The sequence below is a fragment of the Lolium rigidum genome, chromosome 7 (genome assembly GCF_022539505.1).
Source record: "Lolium rigidum isolate FL_2022 chromosome 7, APGP_CSIRO_Lrig_0.1, whole genome shotgun sequence".
NCBI classification, from domain to species: Eukaryota; Viridiplantae; Streptophyta; class Magnoliopsida; order Poales; family Poaceae; genus Lolium; species Lolium rigidum.
Genome location: NC_061514.1, coordinates 13,433,505 through 13,448,684, shown reverse-complemented (window position 1 = coordinate 13,448,684; position 15,180 = coordinate 13,433,505). Strand labels below are relative to the sequence as shown.

At 42.7% G+C, this 15,180-nt stretch overlaps 2 protein-coding genes across 2 annotated transcripts in view; both read left to right on the top strand.

The window, feature by feature from the left end:
• The first annotated feature begins 1,119 nt into the window (after window positions 1-1,119).
• Window positions 1,120-15,180, top strand: part of LOC124673597 (heavy metal-associated isoprenylated plant protein 39-like) — a 38,682-nt gene continuing 24,621 nt past the window's right edge. The window contains exon 1 of the mRNA XM_047209646.1: window positions 1,120-1,197. Coding sequence (XP_047065602.1) covers window positions 1,192-1,197 — 6 coding nt within the window. The 5' untranslated portion in view covers window positions 1,120-1,191. The remainder of the gene's footprint in view (window positions 1,198-15,180) is intronic.
• On the top strand, window positions 1,157-2,131 carry LOC124673598 (heavy metal-associated isoprenylated plant protein 39-like). The gene is made up of 3 exons (XM_047209648.1): window positions 1,157-1,197; window positions 1,311-1,386; window positions 1,486-2,131. The coding sequence occupies exons 1-3, from the start codon at window positions 1,192-1,194 to the stop codon at window positions 1,815-1,817; spliced, it is 414 nt and encodes a 137-aa protein (XP_047065604.1). The 5' UTR covers window positions 1,157-1,191; the 3' UTR covers window positions 1,818-2,131.

Below are 15,180 nucleotides of genomic sequence, written 5' to 3'. Positions count from 1 at the left end.
AAATTGAGGCCATCCTGATGGGAGAGGAGGACACAATATTGGAAGAACGTCAAATTGCAAAGCAAGTGATTCAGAAAGTGAAATCTACACAAGATCCTAGAATAAAAGAGAGTTTTATTTACGGTGCATGGGTGCTTGCTGAAGGGCTGATAGATCTTGATAGTGAGAAGATGTGGAAGGTGATCCAAGGTGTGTGGGTGGAGATGATTTGCTTTTCGGCCGGCAGATGCCGAGGGTACTTGCATGCCAAGGCATTAGGCTCCGGAGGAGAGTACCTCTCCTATGTCTGGCTCGCGTTGGCGCACTCTGGGATGGAGTCATTTCCAGAGAGGCTTCAAAGGACACAAAAGTTTCATCTCTCAGCGGAGAAGAGGAAACACCTTCAAAATGGAGGCCAAGATGTTGCGGGTCCATCCTCTTTCCGAGGCACGGAAGAAGAAATCACGGAGGCTCCACCGGATTCCCTAGGTGATTGCGCCGTGGAGATTGTCGTCTCGTCATAACAATAACCCCCTCATTTGGAGTATATAGTTTGTGTCCCAGCACCATATCATGTTGTTCTGGTGTGTAACGGGCTTGTTGTGGTTGTTATTTTTACTTATTCCGTTGGCTTCCATTGGCTGTTGTCCACTTGTACTACCCAAATCATGGAATATTCGTCCCCACTGTACTCTGCAATGTAATCCAGCAGAAATTTGAACTGAATGTGAAGTTTCAATCTTATGGCCGTTGGGGATCTGTGTGCTTAGATGTCTTTCGTCTTAAAGTGAAGCTTAGAGCATCTCTAGCAGAGCCCGTAAAAACGCGAACTGAAAAAATGAAGTTCAGTTCAACTTGTTCTTAGAATTAAGTGCATCCTGTGCATTCTTTAGTAAGTTGTAATTAGGAACAAATATTTTACCATGCATAGCTGGTAGGCTCTCTATGGGATTGATACTTTTATTTTAAAACTAGCTACACCTACCTCTGCACTTACCGTTATCAGCAAATAGCCAGGAGAATCTTATTATGTCATCTACATATTGAGTCTTTTGTAACACCGACCTTGATACCATCTTCCCGATGGCAAGCGCTCAAGCTTTTGCTAGACTAGGGAGTGACTGCGATTTCTTCCTTACACACAGGGCTCCGCGACAAGAGGGATACGCCGCCGTTGAAGGATCAATTCTGATCCAATTCTAGGTCGGCCTGATGAAGGTGAGCGCTACTTCTTACACTCGACTGAACTGCGAATTCAGTTCTGATTTCCACAGCCTCTGATTGCTGCTGGTCCGGTTGCTGATTTTGTTTTCGTTTCTCCGGCGCTGCAGAAAGTTGTGCTCAAGCTGGACCTGCACGACGACAAGCACAAGCAGAAGGCGCTCAAGCTCGTCTCAGGCCTCCACGGTATGCTAGCTCCCCTGCTTCATCCTCTTGTCCTTTGCTCTGCTTCGCCCTTGCTCTGGGTTTCTAATCTGACGGCAACAACGCACGCGACCTACTCAGGCATCGACCAGATCACCGTGGACATGAAGGACCAGAAGATGACGGTCATCGGCACCGTCGACCCCGTCGACGTCGTCTCCAAGCTGCGCAGCAAGCTCTTCCCCACCGCGCAGATCGTCTCCGTTGGCCCGGCAAAGGAGGAGAAGAAGGACGACAAGAAGGACGCCGCCGCCGGAGGGGACAAGAAGGACGATAAGAAGGACGGTGCCGGCGCCAACAAGACGCAGCAGGTCATGCCGGTGTACCCGCACCACTGGTACCCGCCGCCGCCGCAGCCGCGCTACGTCGTCCACAGCGCCGAGGACGACCCAAACTCCTGCGTCATCTGCTGATCGCTTCTTGCTGATCGATGGGATCTGCCTGCTCAGCTGGTGGCTGCTAGCCTGCTAGCGGTTGGTGGTTGCTCTACTCATCAGCCTACCTGCTGCGCTGATCGACGGCGTGCGTTATAGTAGTAGAAGTATATATGAATGGCCGTGTATAGGTACTACGGGTTGCATCGGTGATAGTCCGATGGCTGCTGTTTGGCTTCGTTTTTTTCAGGGGAGATGCAGTACATTAATGTATCTGTAATGTGCATATAGAGAAGAACCACAGTAAGAACAACTATACATAGAGTTTTTGAGATTACAAGTTTCAGAATAAACTGTCCAAGTGGTCTCAAAAGTACATGTCTTGTGATGCAAAAAAACGTCGTTGTGTAGACTAGAGCTCCATGCAACTATGCAAGCCATCCAAGTTTACTGTATTAAGCCTCCATCCCGTCTCTCTGATGAACTTAAATATGTGGGAACTCACCGAAATTTCTGAAATTTAGAAAGAATTTTGGAAAAATTACCACCATATTTTATTGAAGTTGTATTATCTTTTACTCAAATTCTATTTTGACTTTGGATTACTTGGAATGTAGCCTGGAATTACGAGGCAGGTATCCATAAATCTGAAATTTTTATTGAAATTTTGAATACTGTATTCAAGGTTGATTCATAACTTCTGATGAGGTGCTGAAAAGGGAAAACAAAAAAAATGCACATTGGTTGGTTTGGGACAGGATCATGAGAGCTACATTGACCGGAGGTGTCGAATTTCGTGATCTTCCTCTTACAACGTGACCGGTCAGCCTTGCCATTTATGTGAGACAAAAGTCCCCGAATAGTAACATACAGTTATCCGGATATTGGCTAAACAAAAACCTACCAAGAAAATAGCAGAAAACAACCCGGCCAGGAAAAATATTCAGGGGTTCGCCCAAACCTAGATATGGCTGGTTCCGCCGCTCGCATTTCACGCTCCCCTCATTCACCCGAGTAGTTGTAGTTGTCCGGGGTGACATTTCAGCCCCGCGCCGGGAGCTCTTGGTTGCCGCCAATCTTCCTTCCCCGCCCCGTCGAGTTGTCTTCATGGACATTTCCGCGAGCTCTTGGTTGCCGCTAATCTTCCTACCCCGCCCTGTCTGATTTAGGGTCGTGCGATCTCAATCAGTGCATGTCCAAGCACCAAACAAAGAGACCAAGGCCAAAGCCCCGAAGAAAGGGCTGATGTTGGCAGAGAGGGCGTCTGCGATCAAAAAGTGTGGTGCCCGGTGTCTTGCCGTGAGGGAAAAGAATGCCGATGCAAAATGGATAGGACCGCTGAAGATGGACAAGATTGTTGCGTCCGGGAAGGATGTGAGAATGAGTCACCATTGTTTGTTTCTCTGGCCGATCCTTCTTAAGAGTGAAAACACTAATCCACGGGTTTGACCGATCGGACACGTGTGGGGTGCAGTCCTTAGCAAAAGGTGGTGAGGCCGGGAAGCTAGTGGACTGAATTTTTCATGTCTTTCGTTTAACAAGGGAAAGTTATAAAAGGGTCGAGAGCTGCATTAATATCATTGACGGTGAGGTACAAAGCTATCATATGACCTGAAAGAAATGGAAAGCACGAAACGGTCCTACAATTTAGCAGAAATAACCGTAGAAAATATACAAGAAAATCAATCAAATCCCTCATCCCCACCGCCAGGACAACTAGGACACCACTGGCATTGTTCTTGGTGAATTGGAGGCCATCTGGGCGCTGGCTGAAGTCATCAGCCAAGATGGGCACGCACGTTATTCCCCGATGATGCTTATGCGGTCAATCCATGTTCCATTTTTGTGCATCTTCTAATCCAGGATACATATGGGTAAACTTTGCATCAGGTAGCAAACGTGATCCATCGGTGTACTTCATGGCCGAAAGGCGGCCACTCACTCCGCTAGCGTCGGAGACGGTTCCTTCCGGTCGACGTCTAAAGTTCGACTTCAACCTCGAGGCTTTCATGCCACTGCGGAGTCCCTTTTGGCTCCGGTGCAGCGAGCTCCCGCCTGAATGCACCAAGTGGTTCTGTCCCCAGTGACGGTGAGGTTGACTGCACTGCAAAGCGGATGTGCCGGGAAGAAGGAACTGGCCTCGATTGCTTTCTATGTTTATAATTTGAGGTCATCTATGCAATTTGTAAGGGCTTGTTTATAATTTCTTGCTTTTCTAAGGCCATTTTGTAAAATGTACTTACACCTATGTTAATCAATGAAAACCCTCGGTCCTTGGGGACTGACCAATGTTCAAAGAAAAAAGGTAGCAAACGTGACATTGTTACTTGAATCATCTATTGTTATTTGAGCACTGACGAGCCATACTGCTCGTTTCAGTCGCTGGCCTGGCCTGGACTGGCTGTACGCGGCTTTCCCTTCCCAGCAAGAACAAAATCCCAAGAGTTTTCATCTTCTAATCCATATCCATTGTTAGCGGCTGCAGTCACACACACTGGCACACACTGTGCTGACAGCTCGTTGAGTCGTTGTCACCTGCTTAATCTATGCACGCACATTAGGTGAAGTAGTTCGTTCACGAGTCTTAACATCTGATTGAGACGTCCGAATACATTGTTGATTGCGGGTCAAAACAACATTCCATCCGGCACGTCACCCGGCAGCATCTTTGAGTTTCTTAATCAGTTCGTTTGGTGCCGGGGCCTTCAAATCCGAGTGTCGATTGGTCGATCCTCCATTATTAACAGCAAGTGTGCTCGCCCGGCACATGAGAATTTAGAGCTGATCTTCTACTCGCCAATTAATTAGGTCATCATGCCTTGCTAGTATCAATGTGTGGATCAACGGACTCCTTTTCTCCACCAACCTCATGGACCGTTGACGCTTGCATCACCACGAATTCTCTTCCAAATATCATTTCTACTTACGACAAGCCGAAAACGTAAGGTGTCAAGGTTGGATCCAGCCAAAATTTCATTTATAGTGTATTTTGCTTTTTAAGTTTGAATTTTAGTGTTAAAATTACACTACAACAAGCAAAATGCACTATAAATAAAACTAACATGGGAACCCACTAAACATTTTATGAAAGAGCTGAACTGTTCTATAGCTAGCTAGTGGACGATGGAAGGATGCATTGTCAATGTGAGACCGCCGTCGTACGCTTTTTTTTGCAGTGATCCTTGCCTCGTGTCCGCCTGTATGGTGACCACGGGGTTGAGCTGAGACAATGTCGTGCGATATTCACTTTGGCTCATAGGAGCATTTGCTCCCATTATGTGAATCAACATTTCGAAGTGTCAAAAAATTTTAAAATAAAATTTTACACGTACACCTACACATTTTATGTTCGTACACAAGTTTTAAAAAAAAACTAAAAAAAAATTGTGGCTCCTGTAAAAAAGACAAATTGTGATGCTATAATATGACTAAGTACAGGACATTTTTTTGTCTTTTTTGTACACGCCACATAAAATGTTGTTTCACCACGAAAACTTGTGCACTAACATAGAATGTCATGATGTACACCAAAAAAATTATGTCAGCATTTTTTGCCATCTTTAAAATTGTTTTTTAATTATTTTGTATAATGGGAGCATTTGCTCCTATGAGCCAGAACGCCTCCTCCCAATGTCGTTGTGTATTGGTCCTAGTTGCCCACTTCTTCCCATCTAATGACCTTTTATTGCTTGTGTTTTCTTTCTGTTTTTTTCCTAACTTTTCGTGCTCGACGCCATCACCCGCACTCCTTTCCTCTTCCCGCCCACAGTTTTATGATTATTTTTCTCTATGAGTCTAACCTCTAGGCCACCAACAAGAGATCTCAGCTACAATGAGAAGATCGTCGTAAAACACAAGGGCTAGGGGATTAGAATCTAACTTTTTGTTTTGTTTTAGATATGGGTATTTCCACTTGTATATATGTTCAAATGGTATTGTGATCACACTTCGTTTTTGTGCTATCGTGGTTGCGTTTGTTATCAATGGTGGATGTTTCCATACATGATTCTTCTACGGTATCTACATCTAACAACCTTATTTGGACAACCAACATGGATATTCCTAACTGAGTGGGTATTTGCTTTTGTCCGTACATGTTGTGGTAGGATATTTCTTATACTCATATATTGTAGAAGTCTCTATAGTATATTTACATATAGTAAAATAGACACGAATACACACACATATAGTTTGTAGATCATCTACGAGACATACATTTTGTATTGAATGTAATTTGTTTTTCATTATCTTAGTATTTTGTGATCGAGAGGGAGCGCAATTCAATACAATTCATGAAACTGAACTTAAAAAAACATTTTCATTGTGGCAACCTAATTCACCATTGTTGTATTATAATGATAGGCAGCTGAATTTTGTAAAGTGAACCTTCACATTGAAAAACACAATATGTTTTATTGTTTCTATAAAAAATAAACTAGGTAAGTTTTTAGTAACTTATGGATCTATTAAAAGTCAAAATATTTAGTATAAATTATAACAATTTGTATTTCACAGTTGTGAACCATTATTGCACTTGTGCTTTTCTGAATATACATGCATCTTTTGGAAACTCTTTTGGAAACTGATCTCCGAGACAATATGGATACTGAGATGGCTATTCCTATGCCAGAAGGCGCACTGCCAAAGTCTGCTATTGTAGTGGTTTCAAAAGTTCTTACCAAGGATTGCCCAAGAAGCACATTCGTGAAAAACGTTGGCCTTCAGTCCGGTTCCAGTTGTAAGCTGAACAAGTCTAGTGCAGCTGTTGTATCTGCTCATGTTGTTGATCTGGAAGATCGGCTCAAGAGATCCTAGGACCAAAGTGCAGAGATGAAAGAGGAGTTGGCTGCCATCAAGAAAAAGTCAACGGAAGAAGTGGCTGCCATCAAGACGAAGGCGGATGCAGTTGAAGCCACACAAGCTCAACGTGACAAGGATTACGAGGCGCTGCTCACGCGGGATGAAGATAATGATGCCACGGTTGCTCGCATGATGGCCTTGTTTGGAGCTAACAACAACTCTGTTGGGAATTAGAGAGGGTTTTGTTGTGAAGCTGCTGCTGGGCGTATGTCATTTTGGTGTGAAACTTCGTCTTATATCCTAGGAGGTTTGTCCTTTCTGGAACCTTTTTGTTGCGAATTGGTTGTCATTTTGATGAATCTGTGAACTTGTTGTTGAACATGTTGGTGAATATGCGAACATGTGAACCTAGTCATTTTGCTATATGGTTGTGATGCTGCTATGAATTTTGGAGATTTGCAATGTTTTTTATTATATTTAGTTGCTGAATTTCCTAATTTAAATGTTGTCCCTGTTGGGCTATTGTTGTTTGTTAAAAAGCCAAGGCCAAAAGTAGCCTGGAAATATATGGAATTTTAAAAGGCTACAGCCCAACCAAAATTTGGTTTGTATATGCGAGCAAGCAGGAATTAAAAAGGCTAAAAAGGAAAGCCCATAAAATAACCGGACCGTAAAAACGCCAGCGCCCAAAACTGAAATGGACACCAAGAAGGCCATGCCCATGAGATAACTCAACCAAAAAATCCCATGGCCCGATAAGGAATGTACCAAAGAAGGCGAAGACCAAAAACTGAAAATGGACCCTAAAAAGGCCAAGGCCCAATTCGAGATGCTCGCGAAAAAAAACGAGGCCCAAAAACAATGGGCCCAAAAAATTGAAGCTAAAAAGGTCAAGGTCATAAGAATTGGGCTCGTAACATGACAAGGCCCAATAAAGATGAAAAAAATCAGCATTACTGGGCTTGGCCCATATAACAAATTGAATGGACCGAGCTGATTTGAGATAACGATGTTATTTTTCCGTCACAATTTTGCCACGTCGGACCTGGCGTTGCATGTTCGGATCAATAATGACATTTTTAAAACATCATCAAAACTATGACGTTTCTAGAACGTCACAATCATCCAGGGGCGGCGCGTCTTGGAGGCCATCCAGGGTTGTGGCCCAGTCTTCCATACATAATTTCCCCTTTAAACAGTAAATTTGGTCCATAAAAAGTAAAATATGTTTACATATTGCTATTTTGGCCCGGGCTATCTCATGGGCTGATGAAATTGGCCCCACCTAGTTTTATCATCACGCTCCGCCACTACAATCATCTATGACGTTCCTACAAAGATCGTCACTACCGACCATTACAGACGCTCAACTTTCGACGTTTGGGAAAACGTCAAAAACCGATTATACTGACGATTTAGTGACGTTTTTGAAGCGTCATGAAACTGAAGGGTTCCTTGTAGTGACATCGGTAATTCCCTTGCACCAAATGGCTCGCCGGCTTGGTCCTGCTGAGCTCCTAGACCAAGGTTTGTCGTGGAGTGGGCGGCAATCTAGGAAAACTAGCTTAGGGCTATTTTCTTGGTAGTGGGCTAAGAACGAGGGGACCCGGTGTGGAGAAAGAGAAATCTTTAGACAAGTGGAATTGCTTTTCATAACAATGTTTAGTTTGAAAAACAAATATACTGCAAGTATCGAGCTAATTTGACTTCTAATGTATATTACATTTATGATGATTGTTTCTAGTGTTTAATCATGAAAATATTTTTTTTGAGGTTCCATGAGATTTTCAATATATGCACATTCTATATAAACTATTATTTTAGATGTTGGATTATTACGATAATTTGGATATTTTAACATTGCAGCACCACTACATATGACATATGCAAGCGAACACACATGTAGCTAGTTTCGATGTACAAATGGACACACCTGTAACTAATTTCGAAGTAAGAGTACCGATCTACAGTTAGACTATTGGTAGAGGTTTTTATGCACCTTGTTACAGTTTCACGAAAATGTACATGTAAGTTATCTTTGATCTCAAACATGAGTATGCCAAGATTGATTGTGTAGAGTAAGCGGTGTAAAACTAATGAAACTGCGTTTCTCGAGAAGTTGTTGATTCACATTAGTGAAATATGATTAGGAATAGTATGTCTTAGTTGTATGCGTGTACACCGGCGGAGCCTCACAAATAGATGTATTTAGAGAACATGTGTAGTTGGATCCGTCATAAGTAGCTATCACCTATCAGCCGGTGCACACGCGTACAACTAAGACATATTGGTACTCCATAGCTATCAGCTAAAATACACTACTCCCTCTGATTCATATTACTTCTTTTTTGATAATGGGTTCTTTATTACTTGATCGAGCAATTACATCCAGCCACTGCATAATCAGGATGCACACAGCCGTTCGGGAGTCTCAAAAGTCTCAAAGTAAAAACGTCAAACGTGAATTACATATCAATCATGAGCAATTGTAGAACACCTAAGATGATATTGGTGGCCCAATCCGTATATTATACTGTCATCCATATAGAGAAAAAGTATCGCTCGCATGTATCCTCCAACCATGTACAGACCTCTCGATTCTCAACTCTCTGCAGCCCTGATACGTCTCCAACGTACCTATAATTTCTGATGTTCCATGCTTGTTTTATGACAATACTTACATGTTTTGCTTGCACTTTATAATGTTTTTATGCGTTTTCCGGAACTAACCTATTAACAAGATGCCGAAGTGCCGCTTCTGTTTTCTCGTTGTTTTTGGTTCCGTAGAAGGCTGTTCGGGCAATATTCTCGGAATCGGACGAAATCAACGCCCAGAACCTTATTTTTCCCGGAAGCTTCCAGAAAGCCAGAGTGGGACCAGAGGGGAGCCCTGGGGGCCCCACACGTGTGGGCGGCGCGGCCCAAGGGGGGGCGCGCCCCCCTAGTGTGAGAAGGCCCCGTGGCCCCTCCGACTCCGCCTCTTCGCCTATTTAAGCCGTCCTGACCTAAAACGTCGACACCAATTGACGAAACTCCAGAAAGACTCTAGGGGCGCCGCCACCATCGCTAAACTTCGTTTCGGGGGACAGAAGTCTCTGTTCCGGCACCCTGCCGGGACGGGGAAGTGCCCCCGGAAACCATCTCCATCAACGCCACCACCTCCATCATGCTCCGTGAGTAGTTCCCCCATGGACTACGAGTTCTAGCTGTAGCTAGTTGGTACTCTCTCCTCCATGTACTTCAATACAATGATCTCATGAGCTGCCTTACATGATTGAGATTCATCTGATGTAATCGGTGTTGTGTTTGTCGGGATCCGATGGATTGTTACATTATGATTAGTTTATCTATAAAGTTTGTGAAGTTATTGTTGCCTTGCAATCTTGTTGTGTTTAATGCTTGTCACTAGGGCCCGAGTGGCATGATCTTAGATTTAAGCTCTATACTTATTGCTTAGATTGTATCTACAAGTTGTTTGCACATATTGCTGTCCGGAACCCGAGGCTCCAAAGTGACGAAATTGGGACAACCGGAGGGGAAGGCTGTGATATGAGGATCACATGTTTTCACCAAGTGTTAATGCTTTGCTCCGGTGCTCTATTAAAAGGAGTACCTTAATTGCCAGTAGATTCCCTTGAGGCCCGGCTGCCACCGGCTGGTAGGACAAAAGATGTTGTACAAGTTTCTCATTGCGAGCACGTATGACTATATATGGAAAACATGCCCTACATGATTAATAATCTTGATGTTCTGTCTTAATGCTATTTCAATCCTATCAATTGCCCAACTGTAATTTGTTCACCCAACACTTGTTATTGGAGAATTACCACTAGTGTAGATAGCTGGGAACCCCGGTCCATCTTTCATCATCATATACTCGTTTTATATGTCATTGGAAGTAGTATCAACTATTTTCTGGTGCCATTGCTCTCATATTACTGCTGCTGCTGCTGTGTTACTATTACTACTGTTCTCATATTACTGTGATGGCGTGTATTTCACACGTTCGTTGGGCAACCCCAAGAGGAAGGTATGATGCGCACAGCAGCAAGTTTTCCCTCAGAAAGAAACCAAGGTTTATCGAACCAGGAGGAGCCAAGAAGCACGTTGAAGGTTGATGGCGGCGGGATGTAGTGCGGCGCAACACCGGAGATTCCGGCGCCAACGTGGAACCCGCACAACACAACCAAAGTACTTTGCCCCAACGAAACAGGTGAGGTTGTCAATCTCACCGGCTTGTCGTAACAAAGGATTAACCGTATTGTGTGGAAGATGATTGTTTGCAGAGAAAACAGTAAAAACAAGTATTGCAGTAGATTGTATTTCGATAAAGAGAATTGGACCGGGGTCCACGAGTTCACTAGAGGTGTCTCTCCCATAAGACGAACAGCATGTTGGGTGAACAAATTACGGTTGGGCAATTGACAAATAAAGAGAGCATGACAATGCACATACATATTATGATGAGTATAGTGAGATTTAATTGGGCATTACGACAAAGTACATAGACCGCCATCCAACTCGCATCTATGCCTAAAAAGTCCACTTTCAGGTTATCATCCGAACCCCCTCCAAGTATTAAGTTGCAAAGCAACGGACAATTGCATTAAGTATGGTGCGTAATGTAATCAACAACTACATCCTTAGACATAGCATCAATGTTTTATCCCTAGTGGCAACAAGCACAACACAACCTTAGAACCTTCGTCACCTGTCCTGGTGTCAATGCAGGCATGAACCCACTATCGAGCATAAGTACTCCCTCTTGGAGTTAAAAGCATCTACTTGGCCGGAGCATCTACTAGTAACGGAGAGCATGCAAGATCATAAACAACACATAAGCATAACTTTGATAATCAACATAACAAGTATTCTCTATTCATCGGATCCCAACAAACGCAACATATAGAATTACATATAGATGATCTTGATCATGATAGGCAGCTCACAAGATCCGACAATGATAGCACAATGGGGAGAAGACAACCATCTAGCTACTGCTATGGACCCATAGTCCAGGGGTAGACTACTCACTCATCACTCCGGAGGCGACCATGGCGGTGTAGAGTCCTCCGGGAGATGATTCCCCTCTCCGGCAGGGTGCCGGAGGCGATCTCCTCGGATCCCCCGAGATGGGATCGGCGGTGACGGCGTCTCCGGAAGGTTTTCCGTATCGTGGCTCTCGGTACCGGGGGTTTCGTCACGGAGGCTTTAAGTAGGCGGAAGGGCAAGTCGAGAGGGGGCACGGGGGCCCCGGATGACAGAGGCGGCGCGGCCAAGGGGGCCGCGCCGCCCTAGGGTTTGGCTCCCCTGTGGCCCCACTTCGTTTCGTCTTCGGTCTTCTGGAAGCTTCGTGAGAAAATAGGCCTCTGGGCTTTTATTTCGTCCAATTCCGAGAATATTTCTTTACTAGGATTTCTGAAACCAAAAACAGCAGAAAACAACAACTGGCACTTCGGCATCTTGTTAATAGGTTAGAATGCACGAATATGACATAAAGTGTGCATAAAACATGTAGATAACATCAATAAAGTGGCATGGAACACAAGAAATTATCGATACGTTGGAGACGTATCAGCATCCCCAAGCTTAGTTCTGCTCGTCCCGAGCAGGTAAAACGATAACACAGATAATTTCCGGAGTGACATGCCATCATAATCTTGATCATACTATTTGTAAAGCATATGTAGTGAATGCAGCGATCAAAACAATGTGTATGACATGAGTAAACAAGTGAATCATAAAGCAAAGACTTTTCATGAATAGCACTTCAAGACAAGCATCAATAAGTCTTGCATAAGAGTTAACTCATAAAGCAATAATTCAAAGTAAAGGTATTGAAGCAACACAAAAGAAGATTAAGTTTCAGCGGTTGCTTTCAACTTGTAACATGTATATCTCATGGATATTGTCAACATAGAGTAATATAATAAGTGCAATAAGCAAGTATGTAAGAATCAATGCACAGCTTCACACAAGTGTTTGCTTCTTGAGGTGGAGAGAAATAGGTGAACTGACTCAACATTGAAAGTAAAAGAATGGTCCTCATAGAGGAAAAGCATCGATTGCTATATTTGTGCTAGAGCTTTGATTTTGAAAACATGAAACAATTTTGTCAACGGTAGTAATAAAGCATATGCATCATGTAAATTATATCTTATAAGTTGCAAGCCTCATGCATAGTGTACCAATAGTGCCCGCACCTTGTCCTAATTAGCTTGGACTACTTGGATTATCACCGCAATACATATGCTTTAACCAAGTTTCACAAAGGGGTACCTCTATGCCGCCTCGTACAAAGGTCTAAAGAGAAAGCTCGCATTTGGATTTCTCGCTTTTGATTATTCTCAACTTAGACATCCATACCGGGACAACATAGACAACGGATAATGGACTCCTCTTTTAATGCTTTAAGCATTTGACAACAATTAATTCTTTTCTCATTAGAGATTTGAGGATATTTGTCCAAAACTGAAACTTCCACCATGAATCATGGCTTTAGTTAGCGGCCCAATGTTCTTCTCTCACAATATGCATGCTCAAACCATTCAACTCAGTGTAGATCGCCCTTACTTCGGACAAGACGAACATGCATAGCAACTCACATGAAATTCAACAATGAGTTGATGGCGTTCCCCGATGAACATGGTTATCGCACAACAAGCAACTTAATAAGAGATAAAGTGCATAATTACATATTCAATACTACAATAGTTTTTAAGCTATTTGTCCCATGAGCTATATATTGCAAAGGTGAATGATGGGATTTTAAAGGTAGCACTCAAGCAATTTACTTTGGAATGGCGGGAAAATACCATGTAGCATAGGTAGGTATGGTGGACACAAATGGCATAGTGGTTGGCTCAAGTATTTTGGATGCATGAGAAGTATTCCCTCTCGATACAAGGTTTAGGCTAGCAAGGTTATTTGAAACAAACACAAGGATGAACGGTACAGCAAAACTCACATAAAAGACATATTGTAAACATTATAAGACTCTATACCGTCTTCCTTGTTGTTCAAACTCAAAACTAGAAATTATCTAGACCTTAGAGAAACCAAATATGCAAACCAAATTTTAGCATGCTCTATGTATTTCTTCATTAATAGGTGCAAAGCATATGATGCAAGAGCTTAAACATGAGCACAACAATTGCCAAGTATCACATTACCCAAGACATTTATAGCAATTACTACATGTATCATTTTCCAATTCCAACCATATAACAATTTAACGAAGGAGAAACTTCGCCATGAATACTATGAGTAGAAACCAAGGACATATTTGTCCATATGCTACAGCGGAGCGTGTATCTCTCCCATAAAGTGAATGCTAGGATCCATTTTATTCAAACAAAACAAAAACAAAAACAAACCGACGCTCCAAGAAAAAGCACATAAGATGTGGCCGAATAAAAATATAGTTTCAGGGGAGGAACCCGATAATTTGTTGATGAAGAAGGGGATGCCTTGGGCATCCCCAAGCTTAGACGCTTGAGTCTTCTTGATATATGCAGGGGTGAACCACCGGGTGCATCCCCAAGCTTAGAGCTTTCACTCTCCTTGATCACGTTGCATCATACTCCTCTCTTGATCCTTGAAAACTTCCTCCACACCAAACTCGAAACAACTCATTAGAGGGTTAGTGCACAATATAAATTGACATATTCAGAGGTGACACAATCATTCTTAACACTTCTGGACATTGCATAATGCTACTGGACATTAGTGGATCAAAGAAATTCATCCAACATAGCGAAAGAGGCAATGCGAAATAAAAGGCAGAATCTGTCAAAACAGAACAGTTCGTATTGACGAATTTTAAAATGGCACCAGACTTGCTCAAATTAAAATGCTCAAATTGAATGAAAGTTGCGTACATATCTGAGGATCATGCACGTAAATTTGCATAATTGTCTGAGCTTCCTGCAGGGCAGTGGGCTCAGATTCGTGACAGCAAAGAAATCTGGAACTGCGCAGTAATCCAAATCTAGTACTTACTTTTCTATCAACGGCTTAACTTGGCACAACAAAACACAAAACTAAGATAAGGAGAGGTTGCTACAGTAGTAAACAACTTCCAAGACACAAAATAAAAACAAATTACTGTAGGTAAAAACATGGGTTGTCTCCCATAAGCGCTTTTCTTTAACGCCTTTCAGCCTAGGCGCGTAAAGTGTGTATCAAGTAACATCAAGAGATGAAGCATCAACATCATAATTTGTTCTTATAATAGAATCATAAGGTACCTTCATTCTCTTTCTAGGGAAGTGTTCCATACCTTTCTTGAGAGGAAATTGATATTTAATATTACCTTCCTTCATATCAATAGTAGCACCAACGGTTCGAAGAAAAGGTCTTCCCAATATAATGGGACAAGATGCATTGCATTCAATATCCAAGACAACAAAATCAACGGGAACAAGATTATTGTTAACGGTAATGCGAACATTATCAACTTTACCCAAAGGTTTCTTTGTAGAATGATCAAGCAAGATTAACATCCAAATAACAATTTTTCAACGGTGGCAAGTCAAGCATATTATAAATTTTCTTAGGCATAACAGAAATACTTGCACCAAGATCACATAAAGCATTACAA

Coding starts and splice junctions, on each gene's coding strand:
- LOC124673598 (XM_047209648.1), top strand. Junction 1,387..1,485: donor GCTCGTCTCAGGCCTCCACG/GTATGCTAGCTC, acceptor CGACCTACTCAG/GCATCGACCAGATCACCGTG.